The following is a 27,906-nucleotide window of genomic DNA, read 5'->3' on the forward strand; positions in this document are numbered from 1 at the left end:
GTGAAGAGAGACAGAAAAACACAAACACATCTATTTCTGTTGTTGGACTGTGGGCGAAAATGAGGAGAACATGCAAACTCCAGACAGAAATGCTCACAGTCAAACCCTGTACATTCTTGCAATGGGGCAAAACTACAACCCAGTATACAAATATTACCCTTTATTTGACTTTTTCTCCCTATATTAACTTAAAACGATCAATAGTTGTAAAAGTTTGGCTGGAATAAAATATCACAAACAAGCCGAATGATGATTTCCTGTTCCAGCCATTTCACATCCTTCAAAGTCCGGGGTGGCATTGACAGACATCTGCGAGCAGACTGTTTAAATATGAAAGTCACTTAAATGACTGATGACGCTTCGACATTACACAAATGTATTCTGAGAAGTCTGTCTGCTCCAGTCTTGTACAAGGGTTAAAAGCAGAGGTCAGATCATAGTGGGACAGTCCAACCTGACAAAAGAAAATCTCTCTTCCCTTTCATAGCTGACATTTTATTGGCACTACTTCCTCATTTGTCGAGCACTCAACCTGAAACCAGAACGAGAACTGACGACAGAAAGAGGCACGCGCGAGTACAAAGAAATCCACAGAGGCACAACGACTTGTCTTCTTTGTCCAGTTTTAACTTGGTTAATACAGGGTTGCTGGAGGGGTCAAACGGGGCTGAAAAGGTCAGATTAGAAGAGCTGGTTGTTGGACTCCACTGCCAGCATGCTGCGGCAGTCCCTGAGCATCTTGAAGCAGTTCAGCTCTGCAGCAAAGTAAGCCGAACCTTGTTTTTTTTTTACAGTGACACTCACAATCCTTTCAAGGAGTTTTCAATGTATTGTGTGAACCTAAAAGTGGAATGTTTTGGTGTTTTTCTCTCTGCGCATTACTCTCTCAGGCAAAGACGAATCGAGTCAGTAACCACAGTATTCACCAGTTACACATTTACAGTGTATACCTTACTGGGCCTGGTCTGAAGAATACAAACTAGTTCCTAATATTTAAAATGCTTGCTGGCAGCTACATCTTGATTACCTCTTGGTTGTTTGTATCAGAATGAAGCACAGGTTCAGTGTTTTGTCGAGTGATTTTAAATGACAATATATGTAGTTTGGCAGAAACTTCTTGTTTTTTGCTGTTGTGAATATCATGTTGAAAAGCTGGTGGCTGGTTCCTCTTCAGTGCGACACAGGAATTTTTGATTTAGAGGTAAACCTCAGATTTTCTGTGCAGTTAGTATCAACATGGTGCTGTGGTAAATGTTTGGCAGTGCACAGTGAGGAGACAGCAGCTGCACCTTAGACGGTTGTTACCCTGCACAAGTGTTTGTGGAATCCTTCTTGGTAAAAAAACAAAAAGAAGTCATTCGTGTTAGCATGCATCGGCAAAACAGGACGATTGCTTGCGAGCCAAAGGCAAATAAGTGGGCGACGAAATCACCCACATGCGGTTTTGTTTTCATGCAACAGAGCTGAATCAAACATGCCACACTGCCTCCTGTTGCTGATGCACGATGGTTTAATAATGAACTTATGTGGCATGCACAAGCTGCAGAGAAGTGTGCTTTAACCGCCGCTGCAGCACTTCACCCAGTCCTCTCTGCACAGCAGGCAAATACAGCACCAGTACACACCATTAACATGCATTTAAATGTTTTCCCCGCCTCTGCCCGGAATCAACTATTTTTCTACAAGAAAGAGTTCCATATTAGAGAATAGGAAGTGGCGCATGGTTGAAGCGTGTTGGGAATTTCTCTTCTCTGCATTTTAGAGCCCCAGTTGTGTTCATTGGAAGAAGTAAATTTCACTTCAGAGTTATTGAACCTCATCTGACGTCCAGGCGAACTCGATTGTCCCCATTGGAGTAACACAAGTTTGAAGACTTTATTTAAAGACGGTTGAGGACCTCTCTGCTCATGAAGAGACGGAAGGGAGGTGCTCACCATAACCACAGCAGAAGGTTGCGCTTTCAGGTTTATGTTTGAAGTGTTGTGTCCTTTAATGTTCCCGCCCACACATGCAGATGTTTTATTGTTATATGTGCCGACACCAAGGCCCCAGACGTGCTTCACGTATGTTTAAGATTCGAGTCATCACGATATTATTTCTTGGCTTTGTAATGTGGTCAGGATGTTTAAATTGAATCACATTGCACATGAATGTCATGCAATGTTTTTTTGTTTGTTTGTTTAATTAATAAAACTGTTTATTGCAGATGTGAATCCATAATAGTTGATGCATGTAAAACTATTTTGGAATCCTGTCCTTCACATTGGTCATTCAGTATTTATTGCCTACAAATTTCTCTTATGTCACACTTACGGTTTTATAATTTACAGTTGGAGATTTTATTCAACTTTCGTTGCGTTTGTAATATCGCTTTAATTTCAATTTACTACTGTTGAACCATCATTTGTTAAAAAAAAAAAAAAAAAGTCATTCATCTCAAAAGAAATCTCCCTCCGAGCTGAAATCTCATGGTGATCTTATTCATGCACATTATTAAAGCAGCTGAAGAAACACTGTTCTTTTTAAAGTTTACTTCATTTAAATGATTTTATCTGGACTTTGTAAAGCTCTTCTGATTGCTAACTAAATAATATACAACACTCTCTCTTTAAAGCCACCAATCCCTAGAGGAATGTGGAAGTTATTGGTGTGCTTACTTCCACAGCAGGTGTTTTTGTGCAACTTCTTTGTTCTGGTGTATTAAATGTTTTCTATTGACGACTCCATATAGGCTCACTGCAAATTATCCAATGCACTCACTCAGGGTCAAAGAGGAATTGTTATTGCATCCAACCCCAGTTTGAAACTGTCTTCAAGCTTGTCAATATGTCAGTGTGTATGGATGGACTGCATGTGTTAGTTTTGGGTCATTATTACCTCAAAGAGATGGAGACAGAAACGGAATGAAATGAATTTAATTTGCAGATGTTTAGAATTTCTAAATAATAACATGAGCATATCTGCAGGTCACAGGATGCCACTGAACTTCTCCACGAGGACCTGGTTATGGTGAGAGGGAAAGTTTCTTTTACCTAAAAAATCTTACTCTGATAGTAGGATGGAAAACATCGTCAGGCTCAGAAACTAAGATCCTTTGTGCTGTTTGCTGCAGCAATGCTTTTGGGAGTGATACAGTTGGAAAACCTTTTCAATTCCCTTTTAAAAAGTGCCGCATTTGTGGCATGAGCCACAGAGCTGATTATGTGAGTTGCACCAATTAGTTCTTCCGCCTCGTGCACCTGGAACACACGGTCAAAGTGTGAACAGGACACAGAAAGCTGATCTACACTGAGAATATCATCTTCTGGTGGAGGCAGTTTTATGGTGTGGGGCAGAAAAACAATGCTGGCCATCATTGGTGCTGATCCTCAACGTTGGGAGATATTGAGATGAAATTCTTTGGTGGCCGTGTTTGGTTCTTCCACATGCTGCCGAGGCTCCTGTTTGTTCGGTTAGTGTTTTGTTAATTTGCTAAAATGTTTTGTTTTTTCAAATTTCATTCATCCGCTTCATCAAAATAGACTCAACAGCAAAAAGAAAAGAAAAAAAAGTATTTTGTGAGAAGTTTAAGCTCGTGACACACATCCTCAGCTTTTCTGCTCATTCCACAAATGCATGTTCTTTGCAAATGTCAAAGAAAATCAAACAGCTTTGCAGTTGTATGACAATCAAATCTATCAAATGCAAATTTCTATACTTTATATGTGTGGTTCAGTGAGATTGAGAAAGATTTAGCTGTATATCCTTCATTACAATGATCCAAACAATGTTTATCCATTAGATTGAGAACACACATTCCCTCAGCTCTGACTGTACGCTTGTGTTCAAGGTGGAGCAGCGGGTGGAGCCGACCAAAAAGGCAGCTCTGGTCCTCCATAAGAAGCTGCAGGGCTGCATGCAGAGTCAGCAAGGGCTGGAGGCCGAAAAACGAATGGTATCCTCAAAACCATGACGTCTGTAGAACCTCTGAAAGCATTACCTGAATGGAATGTGTCACGTCTGCCCGTCTCTCCGCAGAAAAAACTTCCTCTGATGCTGCTCTCCATCAGCATGGCCGAGAGTCTCAAAGACTTTGACGCAGAGTCTTCAATCAGGTGACACCTTCATCCATCCCTGATCTTTATTTGAACCCTTTGCCAACCGCTGTCGAGTGAATTAATCCTCACAATTATTGCAAGGATGCATTTGAGTTTTTTCAATATGAGAGAGAAAGAGGATGCCTCTACAACTTGGGAAATAAGTTGAATTCATTTGCCGAAGGTGTAACAGACTCACCCTATAAAGTGACGTACCAGCTTAAAGCAAGACTTAAACATCAATGTTTAACAGGTTTCTTTCTGAACATAACGTTTCTCTAGATCTTTATATAAACGTGTCACTTTTCAGTTTGAACATTCATATAAAGTGAAGCATAATGTCGCAGGACAGGTTTTTTATTTGTGCTGTATTTGTGTAGTTTGGTTACAACTGGTGTGGCATGGTCACCTTGCAGGGACATATTTTCCAACTGTTATATTTTCCTAATCTGGACAGTTGTACCACAAGGTGAAAGTGTATCAGGTGATGCTTGATGCCTTCTGGAGGCATAAATTCTGAGCTGCTGCTGTAGCATATAAAGACACTGTAAGTCCGGACGGTCTCTATAGAGCAGCGGTAGAAGGACACCCGTCAGTTGCTGTTGTTGAGATGAATTTAAAGTCTGTGTGCTTTTGTGTGAGACAGGCAGGTGCTGGAGATGTGCTGTTTCATAGAGAAGATGCTGGCCACCATGCTGGCAGATTTTGAGGTGAAAATGGAGAAGCAAGTTCTCGAGCCACTAAACAAGCTCAGCGAGGTGAGAGCAGTTTAGCATTGCATCACGTGACGTGACTCAGTGACTTTCTATTTATTTATGTTCTGTTTTTTTTTTTTTTTTTTGCATTACACTGTTAAATAGGATACGATTGCATTCCTCATTGCACCCTGTGTACTAGACTTGACAATATGCACATTTACAAATATAATAAATTGCCATAAAATAGGTCTGTAACTGCAGCTTAATGAGTATTTAATAGATATTTTACAATTTCCTTTCAAGGATGATTTACCAGAAATTCTTAAGAACAAGAAGCAATTTGCAAAGCTCACGATGGACTGGAACAATGCGAGGGTTAGGTGAGTTGCACATCTTTTTGTTGGAGTGAATCACATATGTGGCGTTTACCAGCTTTACCCCGTGTGTTTGTGCTCAGGAGCCAGGCCAGCACAGGTCCTCAAGCAAAGCAGGACGGGCTTCGGGAGGAAGTGGAAGAAGCTTGGAGGAAGTTGGAAAGCATAAAGGTAGCAGAGCGTTCACAACCTTGTGTTACGTTGCTGAGGCGCAGTCCTGACCTTCCCGCTTGTGTGTTTGCAGGACCAATACTCGGCAGACTTGTATCACTTCGCAACTAAAGAAGACGACTATGCAAATTATTTCATCCGCGTGAGTTGCAGTTTAAATTAATGACAATATACCCACGAAATATCCACTTTTATCCATCAGCACTTCTTTTATTTTCTCCGTAGATTCTTGAGCTGCAAGCAGAGTACCACAAAAACTCACACGAATTTCTGGACAAAAACATCAGCGAGCTTAAAGACAGCCACAGTCAAAAAGGTGAACGGAGTTTGCTCTTGTCTGTGGGGTTTATTTGAGTTACTGATGCAGCGTCGCTGCTTGCTTTCATTTCCTTTGTGGGCTTAAATGACTCTGCAGGGCCGATGTTGAGCCATTCCAGCCAGAAGGTGTACGGGGAGGCTCTGCTGTCACATCTCTCAGGAAGCAACATGGAAATCGCTGCACCTATACAAGAGTGTATTCACATGCTTCTGAGGACGGGCATGAAGGAGGAGGTGTGACCGAGTGTTTGCTTCAGTCAAAAAGTGACTAATTATTCATCAACACAATCAGGCTGAAGCCAAATTACAAGCACTCAATGCATGATGGGCTCAGAGCCAATCCAATGGGAGTGGGCATTTAGGAGGAGAAGAGGGGCTTTGAAGAAAATGGAGGATAAAACAGCTACTTTCAATTAGAGGTTAAACTGAGGGCTCCAGATAAGGCGAGGGTAATATAAATACAAATTCTTTAAAACTCTAATTCATAAATAATGTGGAGTTTCAGCAAAAAAAAAAAAAAAATCACTTTTTTTTTTTTTTATCATAATAGTTCCCCTTCATTCAGATATTCAGACAGCCATCAGTTATTTAAAACATTGAGCATTTATTCTTAAAATGTGTTCATGGTCCAGAGATGGCGGTATAGATGATGGATGAATGGATGGATTAGTGTTAAATATATTTTCTCAGTTTTTCCACGATGTTCAATGAAGCAGGACTTAGTTATAGTCATGCAGTTTCTAGATGCAATGCTCTTTTATTTAAATCAGTGTTGACATGTTGTAGTCTCAATATTTACAGGTACTAGACAGATTCAAACAGAGATGAGGGTTGCTTGCTTATGTTGTTATTAAATCTCATTATTTTCGACCCAGAAGATCAAGTTTATGAAACATAAACAGTCTTTCAGTTTTTTCTTGGTCTTTATCTTGTAAACACTAGTCTTCTCTAGTTTTGATACCAGCTTTGTTTGTCAATTATATTAACTCTAAAAGATCTCTGGCCTTGGTCTTGACTTGCCAAGCCACCGTCCAAGCACACCCGCTGAGTCCTGGTCTCTCCTCAGGGTCTATTTCGTCTGGCTGCCGCAGCTTCGGTAGTGAAGAAGTTGAAAATGTGCCTGGATCAAGGGACGGTGGACCACAGCGAGTTCAGTATGGACCCTCACGCTGTGGCTGGTGGGGAACGTGTCCGCTTGAAAACCAACATGCAGTTCCTGATGGTTCAAAGAGATGTGTGATTACGAACGTGTTCCTCTGTATTTGTTGACAGGAGCTTTAAAAGGTTACCTTCGAGAACTTCCTGAACCTCTCATGACGTTTGAACTCTACGATGACTGGTTTGAAGCTGCAGGGTGCGTATAACACCTGCTCTCTTTCCCGTATTTTCCAAAGTTAAAGCTGGTTGTTATTTTTAAGGTTTGTCTCTTTTCAGCCGGGGAAAAGACCTGACAGAGAAGCTGGAGCAGTTCAAGGTCCTACTGAAGAAACTTCCCCCTGAGAACTACAACAACCTCAGGTATGTGGATGTCCTCCTGTTGAATACCTACAGTCTTCCTGTTACTTGTGCTGATCCCACACTACCTTTGTTTTTTCCTTGCTCGTCAGGTATCTGGTGCAGTTTTTGTCTCTGCTCTCTGAGCAGCAGGCGGTAAATAAGATGACCCCCAGTAACATCGCCATCGTCCTGGGACCCAACCTGCTGTGGCCCCGAGCTGAAGGGTGTGTATAGAGTCATCTCCACTATCGTCCAGTGGATAAATCTCCCACAAAATACACTTTGCCTCGTGAGATCCCGGTTCAGTTTGTGTATGAAACCATAAAGAGCAGAGTTGATATTAGTGCATCGTGCAGCCTGAGTTCTCTCCTTGTCTCCGTAGGGAATCAGTCTCGTTCGACATGGCCTCAGCTTCTTCAGTGCAGGTGGTGACGGTCATTGAGCCTCTTATTCAGTACAGCTCCAGTCTTTTCCCGGAAGGTAAGCAAGCAAATCCCCCAAATACTACCTTTCACTTGTTGCTTAAAAAAATTAATAAATAAGAGTCACAAAATTTGTTCGCAAAAATCAATGACTTGGGGAATCAAGTCCAACAAGGTGACACAAGTGTTGAAATGAAGTGGAACTGAATAGATTTAGACCAGTTGCAGCTCTTTTAATGCCACCAGGTGGAGCCTCGTGTATCACTGTTGGAATTGATGAGTGCACATCAAAACCACCCTAACAAACTTCAGGGTCAGATTATTTGATTTAGGAAACAGGAATGGGGGAACTCTCTTGGTTTTACTCAGTTTGTATTGAGTGTTAATTAACTTTCACACAGCCAAAGGGCAGATTGACATGGTCGGCTTAGTACATCCACTCCACTACTGGGCCTGATGCACACATTCAGGACAAGAAAAATCTTCAAAATACAGGTTTACTGTCATGATCCGAATTTTAAATGACTTTTAGGATGGTTTCTATAATATAGACGTTCTTGAGTTTTGTTTTTATTCACTGGCAGAACCCATTGCCTCCCAGAAGTATATTAAAGATTATATAAGATTATTAAGGTTGGAGCAAAATGATTAAGACCTCAGCTGTGAATTACCTACAACTCGAGTAAACTTGGTATTTATTTGTTTTGTTGTGATCAGACGTGTCCTTCGAGGTCCCAGACTCACCTGGAGTCACGGATGTGAGTCTATCTGCCCCAGCTACTCAGTCTCTGTTTGAAGAAAGGGAGAAGGTGAAAAGAACGACTTCCTCTTCGTCAACAGCCTCCTCCAGCTCATCTTTTCACCTTCCACTCTCCAAGACAAACAGGTACTAAAGCTCATTTTAAAGCCACCAAATTAACCAAAATTTTGTTTGGACCATGGAATGAAAATGTATGCATGCACAGTTTGGCTGAATGATATCAGGTGAATTAAACAATACAAACACTAACACTGAATGTTACTGTCTTAGTACATTGTTCCACCAAACAACAGTGCTATTCCTCTTACCCTTGTTATCAAACAATAATTTGATAATGGTCAATAACTGTCAGTATTATAATAGTTTTGTCCATTTTGAATGTAATAAAATTAATAATGTAATAACGTACCAATATTGTAATGAAATAGCAAAAGCACATTTACAACAATAATCGAGAGCGCAAGCTTCATAGGATGTATCCTCAATGAATGAATATGATGAATTTATCATCCACTATATATTTTTCATAAGCAAAAAAAAAACCCTGCAAAAAACAATCTTATAATTCCAAGAAGTGCAGAAATATTTAGGTAATATTATAATTTTGACTGTAGTTACTCCTGGCTAAATTCGATTACAGCTGGCCCAAATATGTTATTGTTACATATATACATATATTTGCTTTATTATGTTTAAAATGGGCAAAATGATTAACCATTTAAAAGTTTTTTGTTTGTTTGGTTTGTTCCATGATTGGTCAAATACTGTATATGAAGTTAATATGTTTCAGTACAAGTCTGTCTTTTAAGATATGCATATTGTGCATATTGATGTCATATTAATGATAAATTTGAAATACTTTGTGCAGTCCTAATGCACAGAGAGAACAGACAAACTCCACATGAAAATGCTCCTGGCCTCCAATCAATGATCGTCTCACTGTGAGGCAAAAGTGATAACTCAATAAGAATAAGAATACAACCTGTATTCGTGTAGTAGTGACCAATAATGGCTAAATGATTGGAGCATCTGCAAACTTTTTGTCTGTTTTGTTTCATCAGCGCAGCCTCTCTGGACAGCGGCTTCTTCCTGACAAAATCCGGCTCCGTGAGTAGTCGCGGCAGCGGCAGCTCCACATGGGCCAGCCCCACAGCAGAGACAGCAACGCCGATCCATCAGAGCACGGTGTCCAGCAGTTCACCCTCCTGCCATCCTGGCCTGGTCTCCAAGACTTCCACAGCAAACCAAAACCCAGCCCTACCTCCAAGACCAACAGGATTGGATCCAAACCCGGGCCAGACCAGAAGTCCCACCCAGAAGCAGTCCTCGGATCAGAGCCATCTGGAGCCAATTTTGGAAGCTCGACCAAGCTCTGACAATGCTTTTGTGAAGATCACACCAACATCGTATAAGCGTAAGTCAAAAGTGCATTCAAGCAGGTCTAGTTTGGAGTACTGTTTCTGAGATAATATTCTGAGATAATTCTGAGAAATACAAAGGGCAGTTGCTCATTTTCCAACTTAATTCCCTGTTTGATATTTTTCAAAACTCCACAGCTCAACGTTACAAAACAGACCATTTGTCAAAACCATTGAACTTTAACCTGAAACAACAGTGACATTATTGACCTGCTCCGTCTTTTTATAGTGTTGCATAAATGAGTCGTTAAATCTTGAAATATACTTTTGTCCTTCCACTTCCATCACCTGCAAGCCAATGGTTTTCTGATAAGATGCTTCAAACAGGGTCTCTGTTAATAGTAGTGCAAATGAGGGGTAATGAGACTAGAAAGGCTGTAGGGCAGATCTTCATTTGTTGAGTGTATTATTGTATTTATATTGGTACGCATTATGTGTCTCTCCATGTATGTGTGGAAATGTTTTTGTGAAAAGGTGTATATGACTTATCATGTTTCATGGAGTAAACACACTTCAAATCAATTTAATTCAAGCTGAATTGGAAGTTTAATGGTGTTAATGTTTGAGCTCTGGTTTAGCTTGTTTTGGTTTTTTAACTTAGTTAACCTTAGCTTTTTGTTTATGTGCTCATTTTGTAAACACAAATGGATTTTTCTTTTTTTTTCTTTTTTCTGTTGAGGCGGTCTCTAGACTGATTAACTTTAAAAATAGCTGACAAAAAAACCCGTTGCCGTGGCACTCGGACAACAAATCTGACAAGTGAAAAAGATAAACACAGTGGTCAAAACACTGGTGGAGTGCCTCTTTAATCTCCCTGAGAAGCAGAAACTTTTCATCCATCATGTTGTTTTAGCGCCAAGGACCGGGACATTTCCACATCTCCTCTCTATTGTATAATGTCCTGTACAGATTCTTCACTTCTGCCAATATCCTTTCACAGAGTCGACGTGGTGGCTCGATAGTGCAGGCTGACAGAGAGAAAAATAAATCCGCCGCTCTTGTTGTAACAACCAGGATGTTCACAGGAAACAGGAAGTCTCATACCACTGACCAAAATATCAGTCTTTGGGTTCATGCGTCATCTTACACACTGCTGTAATGGACAAGGAGAGGCTGAAATACTTTTCCTTATAAGTCCTCTTGTCCTGTTACATCTGTAAACCAGCGGAACTTCTTTAGCTTTACCTAACATTGTGTTACTTTTTATTAATTTTACCATCACAGCCCATTGAGATCTCATCATTCTGACAATGAACATTAACTAAAACAGTTAAACTATTGTCTAGAATTCACAGGCCTTGTTTTTAACAAGAGATTGCAACCCTGTCTGAAAAATATGAGACTTTGCCGGCTTTTGGAAGCTGTTGGAGCTAAAACACTGGTAACAATCGAATAAAAGGAAATCCCAAATCTGTCCACCATACTTCTTTGTAAATACATCGACAGGCTGAGGAAATATAAGTTATGCGAAACACTGAGGTTAATATCCTGAAACATTTTCACACAAATGTTTGTGAATACAAAGAGTTCCTGCGGATTGATTGTCTCACGCATGCTTGAACTCAAAGGCACTAATTTCAAAATTTTCTATTTCACTGATTTGCTGCATTCTTCTGTTTTTCACTCTTTCTGTCTCACAGCAAAAAGATCCTTCGTCCTAAGCAAAGCCGGTGAAGCTAATGAGCAGGTCACCGTCCAGTTCTCCAAACAAAAACTCCCACCATTTCCCAAGACGGAGGCCCCTCCAGTCCCAACCGCGGCCCCGGCTGCTAAGGACACCAAACCCCCGCCGATTGCGGGGCCTCGCGGTCCCCTGCCCAGCCCCAGAAAGTCTTTGCAGAAAAAGCCTGGACTAAAAGCCCCGAGCTGCCCTCCACCGCTTCCTCCACCCTCACAGGCAAAGGCACACTGAGAATAAACGTCTTTAAATATGGAAATGCAACATGTGCTGAAACACTTTGGTACTTTTTAGAAAAGGAAACTTAACCGCGGATGCTTTTGCGTTGGTCATAATTTGAAGTGACTTCTCTTGAAATTGAAAACTTATTTCCCTTTTTTTGGGAGAAGGTTCACATTAAACTCTGTAATCAATATCTTTTATTTATTCTTATTTCTGATTATTTCAGTATTTATTTGATCTAAAAAAAACAAAAACAATAGACGAACAATAAATGAATTTATGTAGCAAAAACCCCGGAGAGGTGCAAATAGCCAGTTCTGTACCTGATCATTTTAAAAACCTTTCTGCTTTATATGTGGATAAAGATACATATGCATAAATAAGCTTGCTCGTGCCTACTAGACTTTAGGGTATAATGTTAGTGAAGAAAAGTAATTCATAAAACTACTCACTGCATCCTCTCCGAAAGGTAAAAGCTTCTGAATTGATTCCTAAATTGCCTGTAGGTGTGGTTGTCTTTCTGCTTGTGTTTGCCCTGTGATGGACTGTTGACCCGTCCTGGATTCACCCCGCCTTCACCAAAAAGTCGTCAGGGATGGTCTCCAATGCCCTGCTACCCTGGACTAGATAAAGCAGTAGATGAATGTTGAATGAATCGACCAAATTCACTATTCTGAATGTCGGCGAAGGTCAAAAAAACAAGTTCACAAATGAGTTGCATCGTCTCTGAAGAATTGGCCTCATGGTGGTGTAGTGATTTAGCATTCTGGCCTCACAGCAGGAAAATTTCCCTTTTGCACAGAAATGTCTCCATTTCTGTGCAGAGGTTGCATGTTCTCCAAATGCATATGTGGGTTTCCACGACTGTCCAAAGACACGCACATGACTATAAAATTGCCCGCATGTGTATTGTGGTTGTTCGCTTCCCTGTGATGGATTATACCCTCCCTTCTCATGCTGGATTAACTGGGATAGAAGATAAATGGAGGAAATAGCTCAGGCGGCACAGTTCCACCCAGCTTGATACAAATGTGACTGACAGTTTCTGAAATCAAACAACGTAATCTGAAAAAAATTACCTCTTTGGTGCAAATATCTCACTGTGGTAGTGTAAAATCCTAGTTTGACCTATATTAGTGGAATTATAGGGACCAGACTAAAATAAGCCACACCTAATTAAAAATATCTTTTATTGTCATTTTACATCATCATAAGTATATCAATGGTACTGACTGCAGCATATGGATGTGAATTTGCATTAAGGACTGCAGGTACTCATACTGGAAGTACTTATTCATGGGAGGTCACTTCATAATGTACAGTTGTATAAAAGAACATATTAATGGCAATTCTTCTACAAAAAGCAATACAGAGGTTGAACTTCATAATCAAAAAGGTGCACAGAGTATCAACATAAAAGGACTGCAGCATAAAATGAACATTTATAAGGTTCAGGGTTTAGGTGCACCGAGCAAATACCTGTAGTAGTTGTAATAATCCCTTTATCTGTGTAGTGTGTTAGGTGGGATGTTAAGAGGCTGTTACTTCACAATTTGTGAGAGTCCTGATTTCTTGTTCTAAAATCCTCCTCCTTTTTTCCTCCTGTTGTTTAGCGAATTCCTGAGTGAAAAGCTGACAAGAGATTGTAGTGATGCCAAAGAATTGAAAAACAATTAAATCTATTTTGAACAGTCACTTTTTCTTTGTTCTCATCAGTGGTGCGGTTTCACTCAGAGAATATTAAGGCGTCTGTGTAAGCATAAAGTGACTTCTAATTTATGTAACACTGGCGTTTCCTTTAAGTTCTTTGCTACATTCTCTGACGCTTCCTCACTTTCCGTGAACAGTTGTCTTTTAGGTGCAGAACATGAAACACAAAGCAGTCTTTTGCTCCTTTTACATACATTCAGCAGCAGGTTTACGTCACAACTTCACCTCCTGGAAGCACAGCTACAAAGAAGTGACCAATCCAAGTAAAAGGCTTCAAGTTGTGATTTTCAATCGATCAGCCAAACAACCCTTGTCAACCGTTAGATGCTTAATGTCTTTGGAATTGCAGAGGAATCATACGTGGTATTTAAAAAAAAAACAACGTTTGAGCTAACCTCTTTGATTTGCTCAGACTTTGATTTCGTCTTCGTCGTCCATGTAAGTGTAGGACATATTCTTCTTTGGTTGGCTCATGATCGTCACCTCTGAATCGCTGGCCTCCGATCGGCCCTGTCCCTTTAAGAAGTTGCCGCCATAGTGCCGTGCAAGCACATCTGTAGCACTCTGGAAACGCTCGCTCTCCATCCTCATCCCCACTGCCGCTCGTTCAGGAGACCCCATCACAACATCTGGTACTTTACCAGAAAGACCAAACCCATTCACCTCCGTGGCGCTCCGGTCCTCCTCCTCCCACTCAGCTGTGTGCGGACTCTTCCTGCTCCCACAGTCCTCTCTCAGCAAGGAATCCACATATGAGATAGTAGCTGAGTCCAACTCTGATCCATCGTTAGTCATCCCGCAAGCTGACCCCACCTCTTCACCCTCCCAGGCGTGGGCTTGCTCCTCTGACGAGTGTCCGTCGAGCAGGCCGAACACCTCGCTCATGAGGGAGGGGCCCAGGTCGAAGGTGAAGGTGTCGAGGGAGGTGAGGGACGGCAGGGAGTCAGAGCAGGCAGTGTGCTTGGGGTCCGAGGTTACAATGGTGGAGGTGCGGGTGGATAAGATGGCATCGGCCGGGTCGGTCAGGGAGCCGCGATGGATGTTCGCAGAGCAGGGAGAGGGGATGGAGATGGATGGCTGCTGACGTTCCGAGCGGGACAGACGAGGCAAAGTGACAAAACCCGACTCCAGACCTGAGAAACAAATGCCATTATTACTAGAGGGACTCTAACAGAAGGTACCAACAGGTTTCTCACACTTTTGAATCAAAAGACCAGTTTTCTTTCAAGTAAGTGTGAAACTACATGAGACTCAGAGAGACAATACTAGGTCTGCCTACATAAACCTAAAAAGCTATAAAATGTTGAAAATGTGGTTTTGTGGGGCTGTGCTAACTGTTTTGAAGTCACATCAAAATTCCAGGAAATAGTGTAGGGGACATTTCCCTGTAAAACCCCACGTTCATATTATTATTCTTTCACTACAGAATAAACAGACAATTATTACAAGACCATCCAGCAAGTTAAAAAGTATGTTTTTGACATATCAGTGGGTAACGTTTTGGCTCATTTTCTCTTAAAACTTTATTCATACAATGATTTCAATATTTCTTTAACAAATAAATATAATTCAGATTGTTTTAACTTTCTCTTTATTTACATGACCTAACAGGGGTGTTCCAACAGGGGGCAACAGCAACCCATTGTGTTCATGCGAAAGAAAACAAAAACAATATCCTGCTCTGCCAACAGTGAATCATCTGCTCAATCACCATCGGATCACTTAGCAAGTCACACACTGCTGCCTGGATGACCCAAATAGTTGAATTACCACAATACTACTCAATGCCAACTCTGTAGGGCAATGAGTCTGCAGGCCATTTTTTAATTTTAACCAGAGAAAACTGCATCCGAGGACACTTATTAATGCAGTGTAAAGACAGAATGTAGTAGAATTCATCAGTGAAACCAGAGCATTGGTTGGAGGAAAGTACTGTGTGTGTTGTTGTGCATCAATCCTGGGAAACAAAATAACTTGGGTTTTTCTCTGTTAAAAGCGCCTAGAAATTACTGTTGTATTTGGTGCTATATAAATAAAGTTGAATTGAATTGAAAAAGTTGAATTACTGAATTTTTTACATTGAAAAATAACATAATTGATAATGTCCAGATAAACAATACAATTCACCCACATACGAGTAGATTGTTAAATTATATTCTCTTACCCTTCTCTCAGAAATAAATATCAAGTTGAAAACACAGCTATATATTATAATGTCATTTTAATCAAAGAAGTTGATAATTTAGAAATAACTGCTATTTTTGTCAAATGATAGTGAGAACAGATGACACCACTTTTAGCTAAAATATGGTAATGCTCTGCTTTAGGGGTATTTACAGTGATATTCACTAATTAATTGCCCTAACTTTAACCATAAACTCAAGCTAAGCAAAAAAATAATACACTAATTTTAAACCATGTCTTTACCACAGAACTTAGTCCTCATAAAGACAACATGTCCCCATAATGTCACCAGAAAGATTAAGATCCCCACAATGTTACAATTACCACACACAGACACACACTTGGTGGCATGAGGCATTCTTTAAACCTTTACCCTCAGCCTAACCAACTCAGACAAACATCAAGCCATAAGCTTGAGGCTTTGTTTATTTGACAACGTTTCACGTGAAAGTTTAACATTGACATGGCAACTTTTCTCAAATGATGTCTGTTTACTTGGAAACAACAGAAACAATGTAGTTAGTATGCCAGGCCACAAGTTGGTTATGTTGTTTGCTTTTGTTATAGAACCACACACATGTGCTCAGAGAACAATATGCTATAAACATTATCAATGGCGGGTGTACATATATTCATATGGACAGACAACAAAGTTGGATCGCCAACCGGGTGACTCTCAACTATAAAACTAACAAGTCCCAGGAGAATTTGGACTGGGGGTCATGACACTCTCTCCATTGTTGTTATTGTGCATCTAATATGGATTTGCCAAAGAACTATCTATTATGGCTGTGGTGGGCAGTAGCAGCATTTTCAAAAAGTTGAGTTTCCCCCTATTTTAGAGCCTTTTCAAATACCTTGGGAGACATTTTTAAAAAGTTATGTTTTCAGTTGCTCCAATGTGTATCAAACACCCAAAACAAAAACAAAAGTTTTGCATTTTCACTTGAAAACTTTGTTGTGTAAACAGGGGCTGAGTCTATTGTTAACTATATCGTCCACACGGTGGCGCAGTGCTTTCTGTGTGGAGTTTGCATCTTTTCCCTGCGTGTGGGTGTGCATGTGCGTGTGCGTGTGCGTGTGCGTGTGGGTTTTCTCTGGGTGCGCCGGTTTCCTCCCACATTTCCATTCCCATCCCCCCCAGCTCCCCTTCAGCGCTGCTCTTTGCGGCTGCTACCGATGGGTCAATCGCTATGGATTTCCCCTCAGGGATTAATACAGTGCTATAAAATAAATAAATAAAAAACAATATTCTAAAACTCAAGGCTCAACCTTAAAAACAAGTTTTGTGTCGTTGTCATCCTGAAAAACATTATAATATTCCCACAAGAACATCAAAATCAGACTCCACAAGAGTCGTGGGCAACAAGTTTTAGTCACTACGAAGAGGAAAGATAAAGACAAAACAAGACACCCACACCCACACTTCCACACTCACACTTCCACACTCACAGTCACACAGGAAGGTCAGTGTCCATGAGTGTCATGTCAACATGGATGATTCAAACGGCCTCCCAGGCAGCCGGTTGCCAGCTCCGTCTGGATCTCTGTGTTATCAGCTGCTGGTTATGAGCCAGAGTGATTCATAAACACATATGGTACGAATCTGTCTCCGGATTACAGAGCAGACCCTGTGAATGAGTTTCAATGAGCCTCTAAAAATAGTTGTCAGTTCTGTGTAGTTTCCAGTTAGCAACGGTCAACTCGCTTGAACTTTACCTGCATTTAGCAACTTTGTTTGGCAACGCTTGTGGTCAAATTGAGGAAAAACACCCGCACTCTAGATTTAAGGGACATTTGGTGGTGTGTTTCACGTAATCCTTGGATAACACGGCAATTATAAATCACATGCAATTGGAAAGTTCCAGTGACAATATGATGGATGTCATCAGTGACTATTAAAATAAAGCAAAGCTCCATTCAATTATTAAAAGCTAAGAAATCCACACAGAAGCTTCAGTAAACCAGACGTAATCTGTGTCATTTTGTGTAACAATAGGAAAATCTCTAGAAACATTCAAACTAAATAGGACAAGCTGAGGCACCGGCTGCTTGCTAACAGACTTCAACATGCACTCAGTTTGTGGGCTCCTGAGGGCATGCACAATCTGTAGTGAGCTCAAGACCGATACTGACACTTTGCACTGATATGAAAAACTCTTCACCGCTGACTCGCGTCAGCATTTCTTTGAAATAATGTTACAGACCAACTAGTTCCTGCACTTTTCCTTCTGTAAACTGTCTGCTTCAGAAGTAAATAATACTAAAGGCAACAATAAATTGACCCAAACACTAAAACCAAAACTTAGCTTCACGACACAAATCTCAGGAGACCTGCAGAATTGGGCAATCGCTATCTGTGGGTTTGTAACAACAGGTTAGCAACTGTTAAATTGAATAATTAACATTGGAGATAAACAAACAATATCTCACCATATGAGCTTTTCTTATCCTCTGGTGTACTGTGTGAGCTGGGGAAAAGCACTTTGGTGGTGGGACTCCCATTTGGCATATCCACATCCAGTCTGGGGAGGGAGATGGCATTTTTGATGATGGGAGAAACGGCCGGAGGTGGCGGTGACAGATCCTTGCATTCCTCTCTGGGCCGGTTGTCCGAGCCCCTCCGGATCTGACGGAGGGTCCGAGAGAAGAACGCTCCAATTTTGTTGTCGGGCGAGGAAACAGAATCCGTTTCGCCGTTGTTGCCGTTGCCTGTTCCGCCGTGATTACTGAGGAAGGAAGTGTCCCCGAACACGTCGCCGCCGCGGCCCACGTGCATGGTGTGGCGGAAGTCGCCCAGAGGAGGGCTGATCATGTCCACCGTGAGGTCGCCTTTGAAACGACGCTTGCTGTGGGAGTGAGAGACCAGACCTTTGAGGCCCGACAACTTTTCCTGAAGATTCATGATCTCAAAAGATGAATGGCTTCAAGATTTCTCAACTTGAAACTATTCCTAGAACGTCTTTTAATCCAACCAAAACAACAAGGTTTTAATTCTCTACTCTTCGGTTTTGGCCAAAATCTCTGACAGCCGCAGTCCAAAGTGCAGAGCTAGAAAAACAACAGCCCTGAAAGGTTATTCCAAGATCATGAAACTGTGCAATTTCTGAGGCTGAAATGTTGAACGCCAAATAGTTTGCTGGGATATGATCTGTGTTTATCACGTACAGGCCAGATTCTGTCCCAGTCTTTGTAGCTTGTTACCGTGCATAACTGGCTAAATTAAACAGGCATAAATTGAGGAGAACAGGGCGCTGTTGAGTTCTTGACGGCGGCCGATCCAGTTGGAGTGTGGTCAGATTGCTTGGCTCGCTTCGGGCTTTGGCTTCGTCAACATCAGCTCAGAAATAGGTCCGAGTCCAGCTGCAAACGGTTCTGCGGTCGCACCATGGAACCATCTATCGAGAGTAAAACAGGGGGGAAAAAACAAACATCTTTAAAATGTCAGATTTTAGATTCAAACCATGGAAGCTGAGAAACAGTGAGAGGCCAGTGTGCTTCCCTCCAGTCGGTTCACTAAAAGAACATCTTTCCCCTGAAAAGATCTGTCTTTCCACGGGGTTTTTTAGGATTCCGCGTTCCGAGTGACCGCTGGTCTGGAACCATCTAAATTTAGACCACAGTCCCTTCTCTGTGCAACACAGCCCAAGTCTGCCTCTTATCCATGAAACATGTGGACTTTCGGGGGAGTCCTGCCTTCTCTTTGTCTTGACTCTCTGCGGGTTGCACAAAGTTCATACTGCCATTCAGCGCGCACACTTATCGTGCCATTAAAGCTGAGTGCCAGGCCTCATTCAACAGGCTCGGCTTACTTTACAAAACAGGCAAAATATTCTCAGCAAGATAGGAAGAGATTAATGAACATTTCCTGATAAGAAAATTATTGTTGCTATTTGGCTGAACTGTCAAACTGCTGCGATATGGAGGACAAAGCAACTGAAATCCAAACACATTACCAAAGTAGTAAAAACTGGTTTAGTAAGACACATGAGCCAGCTGAGCATTGAGAGATTATCTATTATAATTACTGAACTGTGATCCTGCCATTTCTGCGAAGATAAGACCGCTCACCACGACAATGAATCCGCATAACTTAGTTGAGGGTAATAGAATATATTGATACACAGTGTTAGGACACAAGACGATAACCTCAATTTCAGAAACATCCAACTCTCATATAGTTTGAAGATTGTGATTTAAGGTTTTAAATGACTCCAGACAAACAAAATATTATTATAAAAATAGCTGTTGAGCTGTTGTTTTTATATTTATGGTATTATTTTAACTTAAAATACTCAAAATTGGTATGTATTACAAAAAATGTATACTAGGGGCCCAATTCCATCTTGAGTGGGCCGGACCAGTAAAAAAGTGTCATAATAACACCATTGTGGCATATACGAGAGTGTACGTAGATTCAAAAACCCGTGAGAAGATTTCTGTGTTTTCACAGTGATTTCAGTGATATCAGTATTGATTCAGCTATTTGTTTCTACTTCTCTCACATGTGAAACGCCATACATCCATAAGTCAGGCAGCAATGAAGGCAGATGAAAAATCCGCCCTCAATCACATGTTGTTCTTTGCCAGCAGAGTAATTGACGTCCATTTGTAAAATATTTTGATAGTATAAAGCAGCCTTGACATGGACCTCTGGCTCTCTTTAAAGCTCCGCAGCAGCTGGATGTCGGCGGGCCTCCCACACACGCACGGTCCCGTCTGGCTTCATTAATGACCTGCTATGGTTCATGAGACGGGGGGTTGGGGGGGTGGGGGGGGTGGGGGGGTGGGGGGGGTGGGGGGGTGGGGGGGTTGCGTCAGGACCAAGGCAGCCCTTCTAATTTGCTGCTGACCACAGTCCCGGGCCCTTACGCTCCACTTCCCTGGCTGCTGTTTTAAGAGGGGCATCTGGGAGTGGCGGGAGAGAGGAAACATGCCACATACCAACACTGAGCGCAGCCGAACGCGAGGCTCGCCTGGGGATGCCGGGAACCAGTGTACCGAGGTGCGATGTTCAATCTGAGATGGTGTGAGCCTGCAGGGGCTTTATGTGGGTTCCCATGAAGCACAGAACACCTCCCCAGTCACTGTGGTCACGGACACAATAGCACACATGCTGTTTCCAATCAAGAGAAAAAGTCTTGCGGTTTCAAAGTGAGGAAAAAAACCCAACAACCGTTCAAATAATTTATAACATGCAGCTTTACAGGAATAAAAATGAGCACATTAATTGCTATGATTGTGCTTACGGAAAGCTCCTGTCTTTTGCCTGTAATCCTGTTAAAAGACCTCTGACCACCGCTCAGAGGGGGTCCTTCCCTTCGACTTTTCTTATGTATGTGAGAACCTCTGGGCAAGGCTCAGTTTTATCTCAACATCCTTTTCCATTCTCCTTCCTTCCTGCTGGATCGAAGTCTTTTCAATTGCTCTATTTTTGAAGTTTTAAAAAGTCAGCACCTCCGGTATTGGAATAATTACCTTCAAAATCACTGCAAGGATGCAAAATATGTTGAAACTTTAATGCTCTTATCCTGGTAGCAGCCCACCCGCCTTTGTCTCAGAGATCAGGAGAGAGAGGTTTTGACAGAAGGAACTTGGACATACCCTGGATTATCCCCTAATCCTTCATCTCTTCCATCATCCCCAGCAGGGAGCCTCTTTCCAGGGTAGACCTGGCTGCTGCCGTCCTGGTCTGAGGAAGATCCACCAGGTCTGAGTTCTGCTGTAGAGGAAATTAAACAGAAACATTTCAATTTCATTTTCATTTTCATAAAAGGAAGAAAATGGAGGAAGTATTAAATGAGTGGGAACAGAAGAGAGGAGGCTATATGAGGAGAAGTGCAGATATTGAGATGTGAGGACATGTTGAAAACATGACATCAGGTTGACATCAGGTTTTGTACCAACCTGCATGTTGGACCTTCTTTTGGATCTTACCAACGACTAACTCAAATACAAACTTTTTAAACAAAGCTTGTTTGGTTAAGGTGTTTCATTGGAAAACAAATCCATCCACCCACCCACCACGGGCTCTGTAAGCCTTTACGTTATTTCACTCCTTTTTCAAAAAAAACTATTACAATCTCTTCCCCACTATTAGAATGAAATGATTTGGGGTTTAAAATAATGGTATGACAGAAATCAAAGTAGAAATGTTTGAGAAACAGTGGCCTGTGAAACCCCCAAATCAAAGATTATGACACATAACTGCCTATTGCTAAAAACTCTTATCTTTTGAAGCTTTTCAACCTCTAACACAATCCCCATTATGCTGCATGTGATATGTGATAATATTGTTGAGTATTGCAATAAATACGTAAACTCTGAAAGCTACAACATGGTTTTCTTGAGGAACATATATAAGTATATAAGTTAAGACTCCCAAACACTGAAGCATCTGGAAAGCAACGCACAATATTTTTTGTGTGAATTCCTTCAAAAACATAAAATGCGAATGAGTCTTTTTGGTCTTAACCAAAAAGACCTGAAGCGTTATTAGGAGACCCTGCTGGTGACATGTGTCACTAGCACATCAAAATTTATATATCCAAATTATTATCTCATTATCATAGGTATTTGACACTTCCACACCGTGACGCTGGTTATCCCTGTTTTTCCTTAAGTATTATTGCAGTGAAACTTCATGCTCTGTTCATGTTTTAGATTCAGTTTTAAGTCCCAGTCTTTGCCAAGCCACTGTTCAGGGGATTTCACTGCATTCATACATCCCAGACTCAATATAATGTTTCCATGTCACTATGTACAGTATTTTGTTGAGGTGGCTTTGCTGGATACAAACCAGAGTAACCATGGTCTAATAGGAGCCGTGTGTGTTGTGTGTACTGGGTGTTGTGTGTGTGTGTGTGTGTGTGTGTGTGTGTGTGTGTGTGTGTGTGTGTGTGTGTGTGTGTGTGTGTGTGTGTATACGAACACATTCCTGAGCAGAGCATCGGTTGGTGGAGTCGTTCTCTCCATTACAGCCATTAAACATCTTTCTTTTAAACCTCTATCCCTGATTGAAACCATGTTTGGGTCCGAGTCTCTTGTTTCTCTGCCCGCTTCTCTTTCATCATTTCAGAGTCCTTCTTGCCCCATAATACTTCTTTTCATCAGCTCCTTTTGTTCCCATTTTTTTCAGCACTTGACAATCAATCTTTGTTCCTTTCCTCAGTCTCGTTCTTGTTTTTTTCCACTCGTTCTTCAAGTGTCTTCACTGGCTTCTGAAGATTTGATTCAAACAGCTGATGGGGCCCCATGCAAACAAACCATCTCTTCTAAATGTTCACACTGCTACCGTTCGTCACAAGGAAAATCAGCGGTGGACATTGTGTTTTATCGCAGATCTTCCCCTCCCTTCCTTCTCCCGCTCTCCTCCCATGTCCTCGAACCGCTAACCCCTCTAACCAGGTGAACAAACATACAAGATAAGGCCGCATTTTTCTGGTTCACCCTTTGACTTTCAATTATGCTCCTATTTTCACCCTGTATGCTCAGTCCCAATCCAAGCAAAACACTGCTACACTTCCTCCTCTGCCAAGAAAACATTTTCATGCTTCAATAAATATCCATACTCTCTAAGCCGCCGTGCTTCCTGTGTTTGCTGGAACTGGCACTGATAATTTGCCTTCTTTGTTGGTTCTTGAACGCAGTTTATTTCATTTTCTTGCACTTACACTTAAAAAAATTGTGCTCCACGATCCACCACTATTAATATGATATATTACTTGTGAGGGGTTTTTAGAGAAAGTTGACCTGGCGACACGGAAAGTGGGCTGGTTTCAAGTCACCAGCACACACTTCATCTCCTCATAGTGAACAATATATAGTAAGAAACTATAAAAAGTATTAATATTCAAGATAGAAAGGGCCTATATAATCCTAAGATTTATCACCTTCTTGATTACTGCTGTTACAACAGTGAGACTATTGTCCCCTATAGTGCATTTACACAAGACAGGCGGTTACATTTTTCTGGTGACCTCTAGTGGCCATAGCGAATATGGCAGAAGCCATGATGGGTGAAAGAAAGAGAATGGCCACAACTTTGTTTTGGGTGTCCATTGACACGACAACTGTGCCAGAATGTGTTAACGGCTCCCATAGCGGAAGCTTTCAAATATGCTCAATCTCCATGTAGATGGTGGAAAACGTGTCTTTTGTGAAACGCTGTTTCTGTGCATACGCACCAGGGCCGCAGTGAATAGTTCTTCTGCACATGTGTGAGTAGATGAATAACAGCAGTGGCAGCACCCACTAGTGGCCCAACAGGAAAATTACATCATTTTCCGTGTAACTGCAATTCCCGTGTACACAGACATCGTTTTCAAAACGTCGCTGTGTAAACTTTTCTGAAACAAAAATGCACAAACGGTGCGCTTTCACTTGAAACATTGTTGTGTAAATAGGGCCTTATGAGAAAGTGCGTGTCAGGAGAAGTTTATTTCCCTCAGGTCACGGCATTCGCCCCAAAGACCAATGCCCAAGTTCGTTGTGAAAATAATTTTTTTTATGATATCCAAGTCATTAAAACCAAAATGACAATGTATCGTCAAACCTGAACAAGGACTTAAAGTGTATTTGTCAAACCAAGCAGTGACTGTGTGAATATGTTATTAATGTGTTGTTGAAAGTAATTGAGGCATCAACATTGATGCACGTTAAGATTCTGCACATAACTTCAACATAGGAATTATAAATTCTTGGATGTTTTTAGATTTATCTTAATATAATCTATAAAAAAAAGGTTGCCAAATGAGGTGGACAGAAAGTCTCTTTGTTTCCAGTTGAGTAGAGTTAAAGTTTGTACCATTAATGTAACATTAAGTATCATACTGTGTTGATTGTCTGAGAGCTGAAAACTGGTCAGTTACATCTCAAATAGTGCTAAATCTGGGTCTAGCTTCATTTGCATTTGTAATTTCTGAGAAAGTTTGGATTATTCTCCTTCTTTTTAACAATTTTGGAGCAATTCCAGATTGCTATCCATTCAAAATGTTCACAGTAAAGATCAAGCCTAGGAAGCATATTTGCTAGTTTCCATTATGATTCATTGCATTTTGGTTTGCCTATTGTCAGTCATGTATTTGATAACTTGTTTATTTCTTCCTGTTTCTTCCAAAATATGATGAAGTGAAAGACACTATGAAATTCTTGGTGCTTGTGTAGGACATTCAGTATTCATGTAAAATAATGACAAAACATGACACTTTTGACTGAAACGTTTCACTTATTGACCTAAATACTTTTGTAATGTACTTTCTCGCCTTTGAAATCACTTCTTATTCTCACATTGTTTCATTACAGTCCCCATAAAATAAATGACAATCAGTCCGCAGCCTAGGTTATAAATAACTCATCACATCGTACAGTTGGAGTGAATTAAAGTTAATAAATCATACAATATGTGGAATGCAGGCCAGCAGTTTTATCTATACGATTGGCTCGATAAAGACCAAATATTATCATTGCTGCCAGCAAGATTGAAGCTCATTGGTAGATGAGAGAGTTGAGGCCATTTGATGACCACAGACAAAGATGGTGCAGAATTCCCAGCGTCACCTTGTGTGGCCCCCCGCCAACAAAGAAAAAATAAGGCAAGGAGTAGCTGAGGAGCCTGATGGTGTGAAAATAAATACAGTGACCGGATTCAGAGTTCACACCTCTTCTACTGACCCTTCCCTGTTTGGCTGCGTCAATGACACCTAGAGGTCACATAGATTCCAGCCCGCAAGAATGTAGGACTCGTGTTAAAAAAAAAAAAAAAAAAAAAGACTGATGAATGTAGACAAAAAAAAAACACCCCACAGGGAATGTCTGTGCTCGTTTACCTAATCAAGTGCCTGGACTAGTACCTTATCATTAGTGAATGTGAGGGGGGGGGATGAACAGGAAACATATTAGATGCATGTGCGAACCATCTGCTGCTGCATACATCAGACCAGAATGCTAATCTCAAAGCAAGTACTCAAGGAAGATATACTGTACGCCAGTGGAAGTTAACTTGGGGAATTACAGAGACACTAAATCACGAAGAGAAATCACGGACTATACTGATCCTCTGCACAGAAGACGCGCTCTAACACTGTGTGTTGTTTATTGGATTTTTTATTTTTTTTTTACTGTCGACACTGAAGCAGGCTCCCTTTTTATTGATCACCAGTGGGTATGTTTGTTTACTGGCAGGCTTCAGGCGGCCTCGTTTATCACTGCATGTGTTTGTGTTTGTGCTATTTCACATGGCGACCTCCCTCGAGGCCTGCTGGCAGGTTGTGAGGTCAGAGGTCGGCTGCCCCCAACATGTAATAAGTCCAATGTCATGCGTGCCTGTTTGTTCCTGTAATTAAAACACCCCAAAGCCCCCGCGGCTTCCACTTCACCGTCACGGCTACCAAGTGAATCGGAGGACATCTCAGTTACGTCACTGACATGCACGGAAATTGATAGGTCATGTTGTGTAACTCTTGTAATTACAAGGCAGAGTGATAGAAATCAAAGCAGTGCCAGGATTCATTTTGACCAAGGCTGCAGTGGTGAAATAATTATATACTGTTGCTGCTGCTGGATATAAATATGTTGCAGAGCAGATTGAATGTCAGACATAACAGAAAAGTCTGTGTGGCCATTACCACCATGTGCGATAACTACTGAGTCAATTTTTTCACGAGTCCTAATGATAATGGCTTATCTGAAGCTAACTTCACTGTGTTTACACTGAGCAAGACTCTTTCAGTCATATGACTTAGTTATGGGTTGAGTCAGAGGTCTCCAACCTTCATGACCAAAAGAGCCACTTTCATTCAAATAAAATTTGTCTGGAGCCGCAAAGAATGTTTATCTGTTAAATCGAGGGTAACAGCTCATTAGGATGTATATAGTTTTGTTGAAGATTGTACGTCAAATTTCAATATCCAAGTTTTGAAAGTAAAAATTAGAACAGTAAACATTTTATTACACTTTTAGCTGGTTTGGCTATTTGAGCTGGTTTAACCATTTTCTCGCCATTATGAGACACTTCATTTATTTTCCCCCTCAATTTATTTTCTTTCTTACCTTTTCTATTTCACCACTTTTGGCCTCTTTAGAAATCTTGGACGTTTTCAGCATTCCGCTTTTTTAGCTGTTCTACCCATTATAGCTCTTTTAGCAGGTTTCTGTTTTTGCTTCTTAACTTCCTTTAGCAATTTGAACACTTTCACCATTATCTTGACTTGTTTGATGACATGCTATAAGTTGATGCACATTTTAATTGACAAACTATTGAGCCATTATTTACTTAAAAGTCCAAGTTGTCGCCCCAATGTTTGAAATAAGAGCAACAGTAAAAACTTTTTTTTAAGGTTTATTTAATCACACATTTTCAGACAGATGGACGAGTGGCATGTAGCTCCAAAACCTTGATCTGCCAGCCTCTCGTTAATCTATAAACAATAGGTGCTGATAATTAATCCAATCATGCCGGGGCAATGATGTCATCAAGTAATTGATAGGTTGTTATTCACGTTTATCTTTAAAGAAACAGTCATGAGAGAAAATATTGATGAGTCCAAATGTCACAGAGAAACAAAAATCACTGACATGAGAACAACTTTGTAATTACCCCATGATTGTTATGAATGGATCAACTGCTCATGAATCATGTTGCATAAATGAAATCAAGGTGAGGTTTTGCTAAAAAACAACAACAACAGAGCACTTACAGCACGCACACAGGCAATAGAAGAAGTCTAATAAAGTTCCCATCCACTTACACTGATCAGATGGGGAATATTCCAGACAAGAAAACGTTATAAACTTACCACAGGAAACTGAAACGAGAAGAAAAAAGGTTCGGTCGAGTCCAGTTAATTCTGTTCCCAGTGGACTGGAGCGGAGGTTGGGGAGTTTGGGAGAGCCGCTGGAACAAGCGGACTGAACGCGCTGCTGCGCCGGGTGTGAGGAGCGCGCGGGGACGGGGGAAGGGGCGGGCAGAGGGAGAGGGAGAGCCACACCAGGAGCTCCCGCAGAGCTTCACTTCACTTCAGTTTTTCATGACACACGATTCCCCTCATCCGATGCCATCACCAACATGGAGCATTATCAGGGGGGCACAGTTCTATTTATATCCTATAATGAGTTCAGGCAAACTGCAGTCAAGTGCAAATCATCAGACTTCATCAGCTGGCTGTCTGCTGACTTTAGCCAATACACTTTTATGAAACAGTCAGATGACTCAGTTGTTATTTTTAAAGGAAGTCAACTCGAAGCTTTTGAAACTCATTTCAACACAACATACTGTAAGTTAACCAACCTACGATAGAAGTGAGGAGTTCTACTTCACATTAACTGAAAATACACGCTGCTAAACTACCTTCTGTTTACCAATATAACTGTAGATGTAAA

The 27,906-nt window shown here is 41.2% G+C and overlaps 2 protein-coding genes across 3 annotated transcripts; one reads left to right on the forward strand and one right to left on the reverse strand.

Moving 5' to 3' along the window:
* Nucleotides 1–267: 267 nt before the first annotated feature.
* sh3bp1 (SH3-domain binding protein 1) lies at nucleotides 268–13,328 on the forward strand. The gene is made up of 18 exons (XM_080484382.1): nucleotides 268–765; nucleotides 2,967–3,009; nucleotides 3,830–3,934; nucleotides 4,018–4,094; nucleotides 4,723–4,834; nucleotides 5,078–5,154; nucleotides 5,232–5,319; nucleotides 5,393–5,461; nucleotides 5,545–5,635; nucleotides 5,735–5,871; nucleotides 6,704–6,815; nucleotides 6,910–6,991; nucleotides 7,072–7,155; nucleotides 7,245–7,358; nucleotides 7,517–7,614; nucleotides 8,274–8,442; nucleotides 9,378–9,730; nucleotides 11,375–13,328. Exons 1-18 carry the CDS (start codon nucleotides 716–718, stop codon nucleotides 11,644–11,646), a joined length of 2,133 nt encoding a protein of 710 aa, XP_080340508.1. The 5' UTR covers nucleotides 268–715; the 3' UTR covers nucleotides 11,647–13,328.
* On the reverse strand, nucleotides 12,813–27,906 carry cdc42ep1a (CDC42 effector protein (Rho GTPase binding) 1a). 2 transcript variants are annotated; one of them, XM_080484396.1, is made up of 5 exons: nucleotides 27,324–27,460; nucleotides 21,133–21,250; nucleotides 20,473–20,615; nucleotides 17,962–18,926; nucleotides 12,813–14,477 (listed from the first exon to the last, which is right to left on the reverse strand). In XM_080484396.1, the coding sequence occupies exons 4-5, from the start codon at nucleotides 18,431–18,433 to the stop codon at nucleotides 13,753–13,755; spliced, it is 1,197 nt and encodes a 398-aa protein (XP_080340522.1). In that variant the 5' UTR covers nucleotides 18,434–18,926; nucleotides 20,473–20,615; nucleotides 21,133–21,250; nucleotides 27,324–27,460; the 3' UTR covers nucleotides 12,813–13,752. The 2 variants fall into 2 exon arrangements, with proteins under 2 accessions (XP_080340522.1, XP_080340521.1); XM_080484395.1 differs by lacking the exon at nucleotides 20,473–20,615 and having other exon boundaries at nucleotides 27,324–27,906.

Source organism: Lipophrys pholis, assembly GCF_963383615.2.
Source record: "Lipophrys pholis genome assembly, chromosome: 1".
NCBI lineage: Eukaryota > Metazoa > Chordata > Actinopteri > Blenniiformes > Blenniidae > Lipophrys > Lipophrys pholis.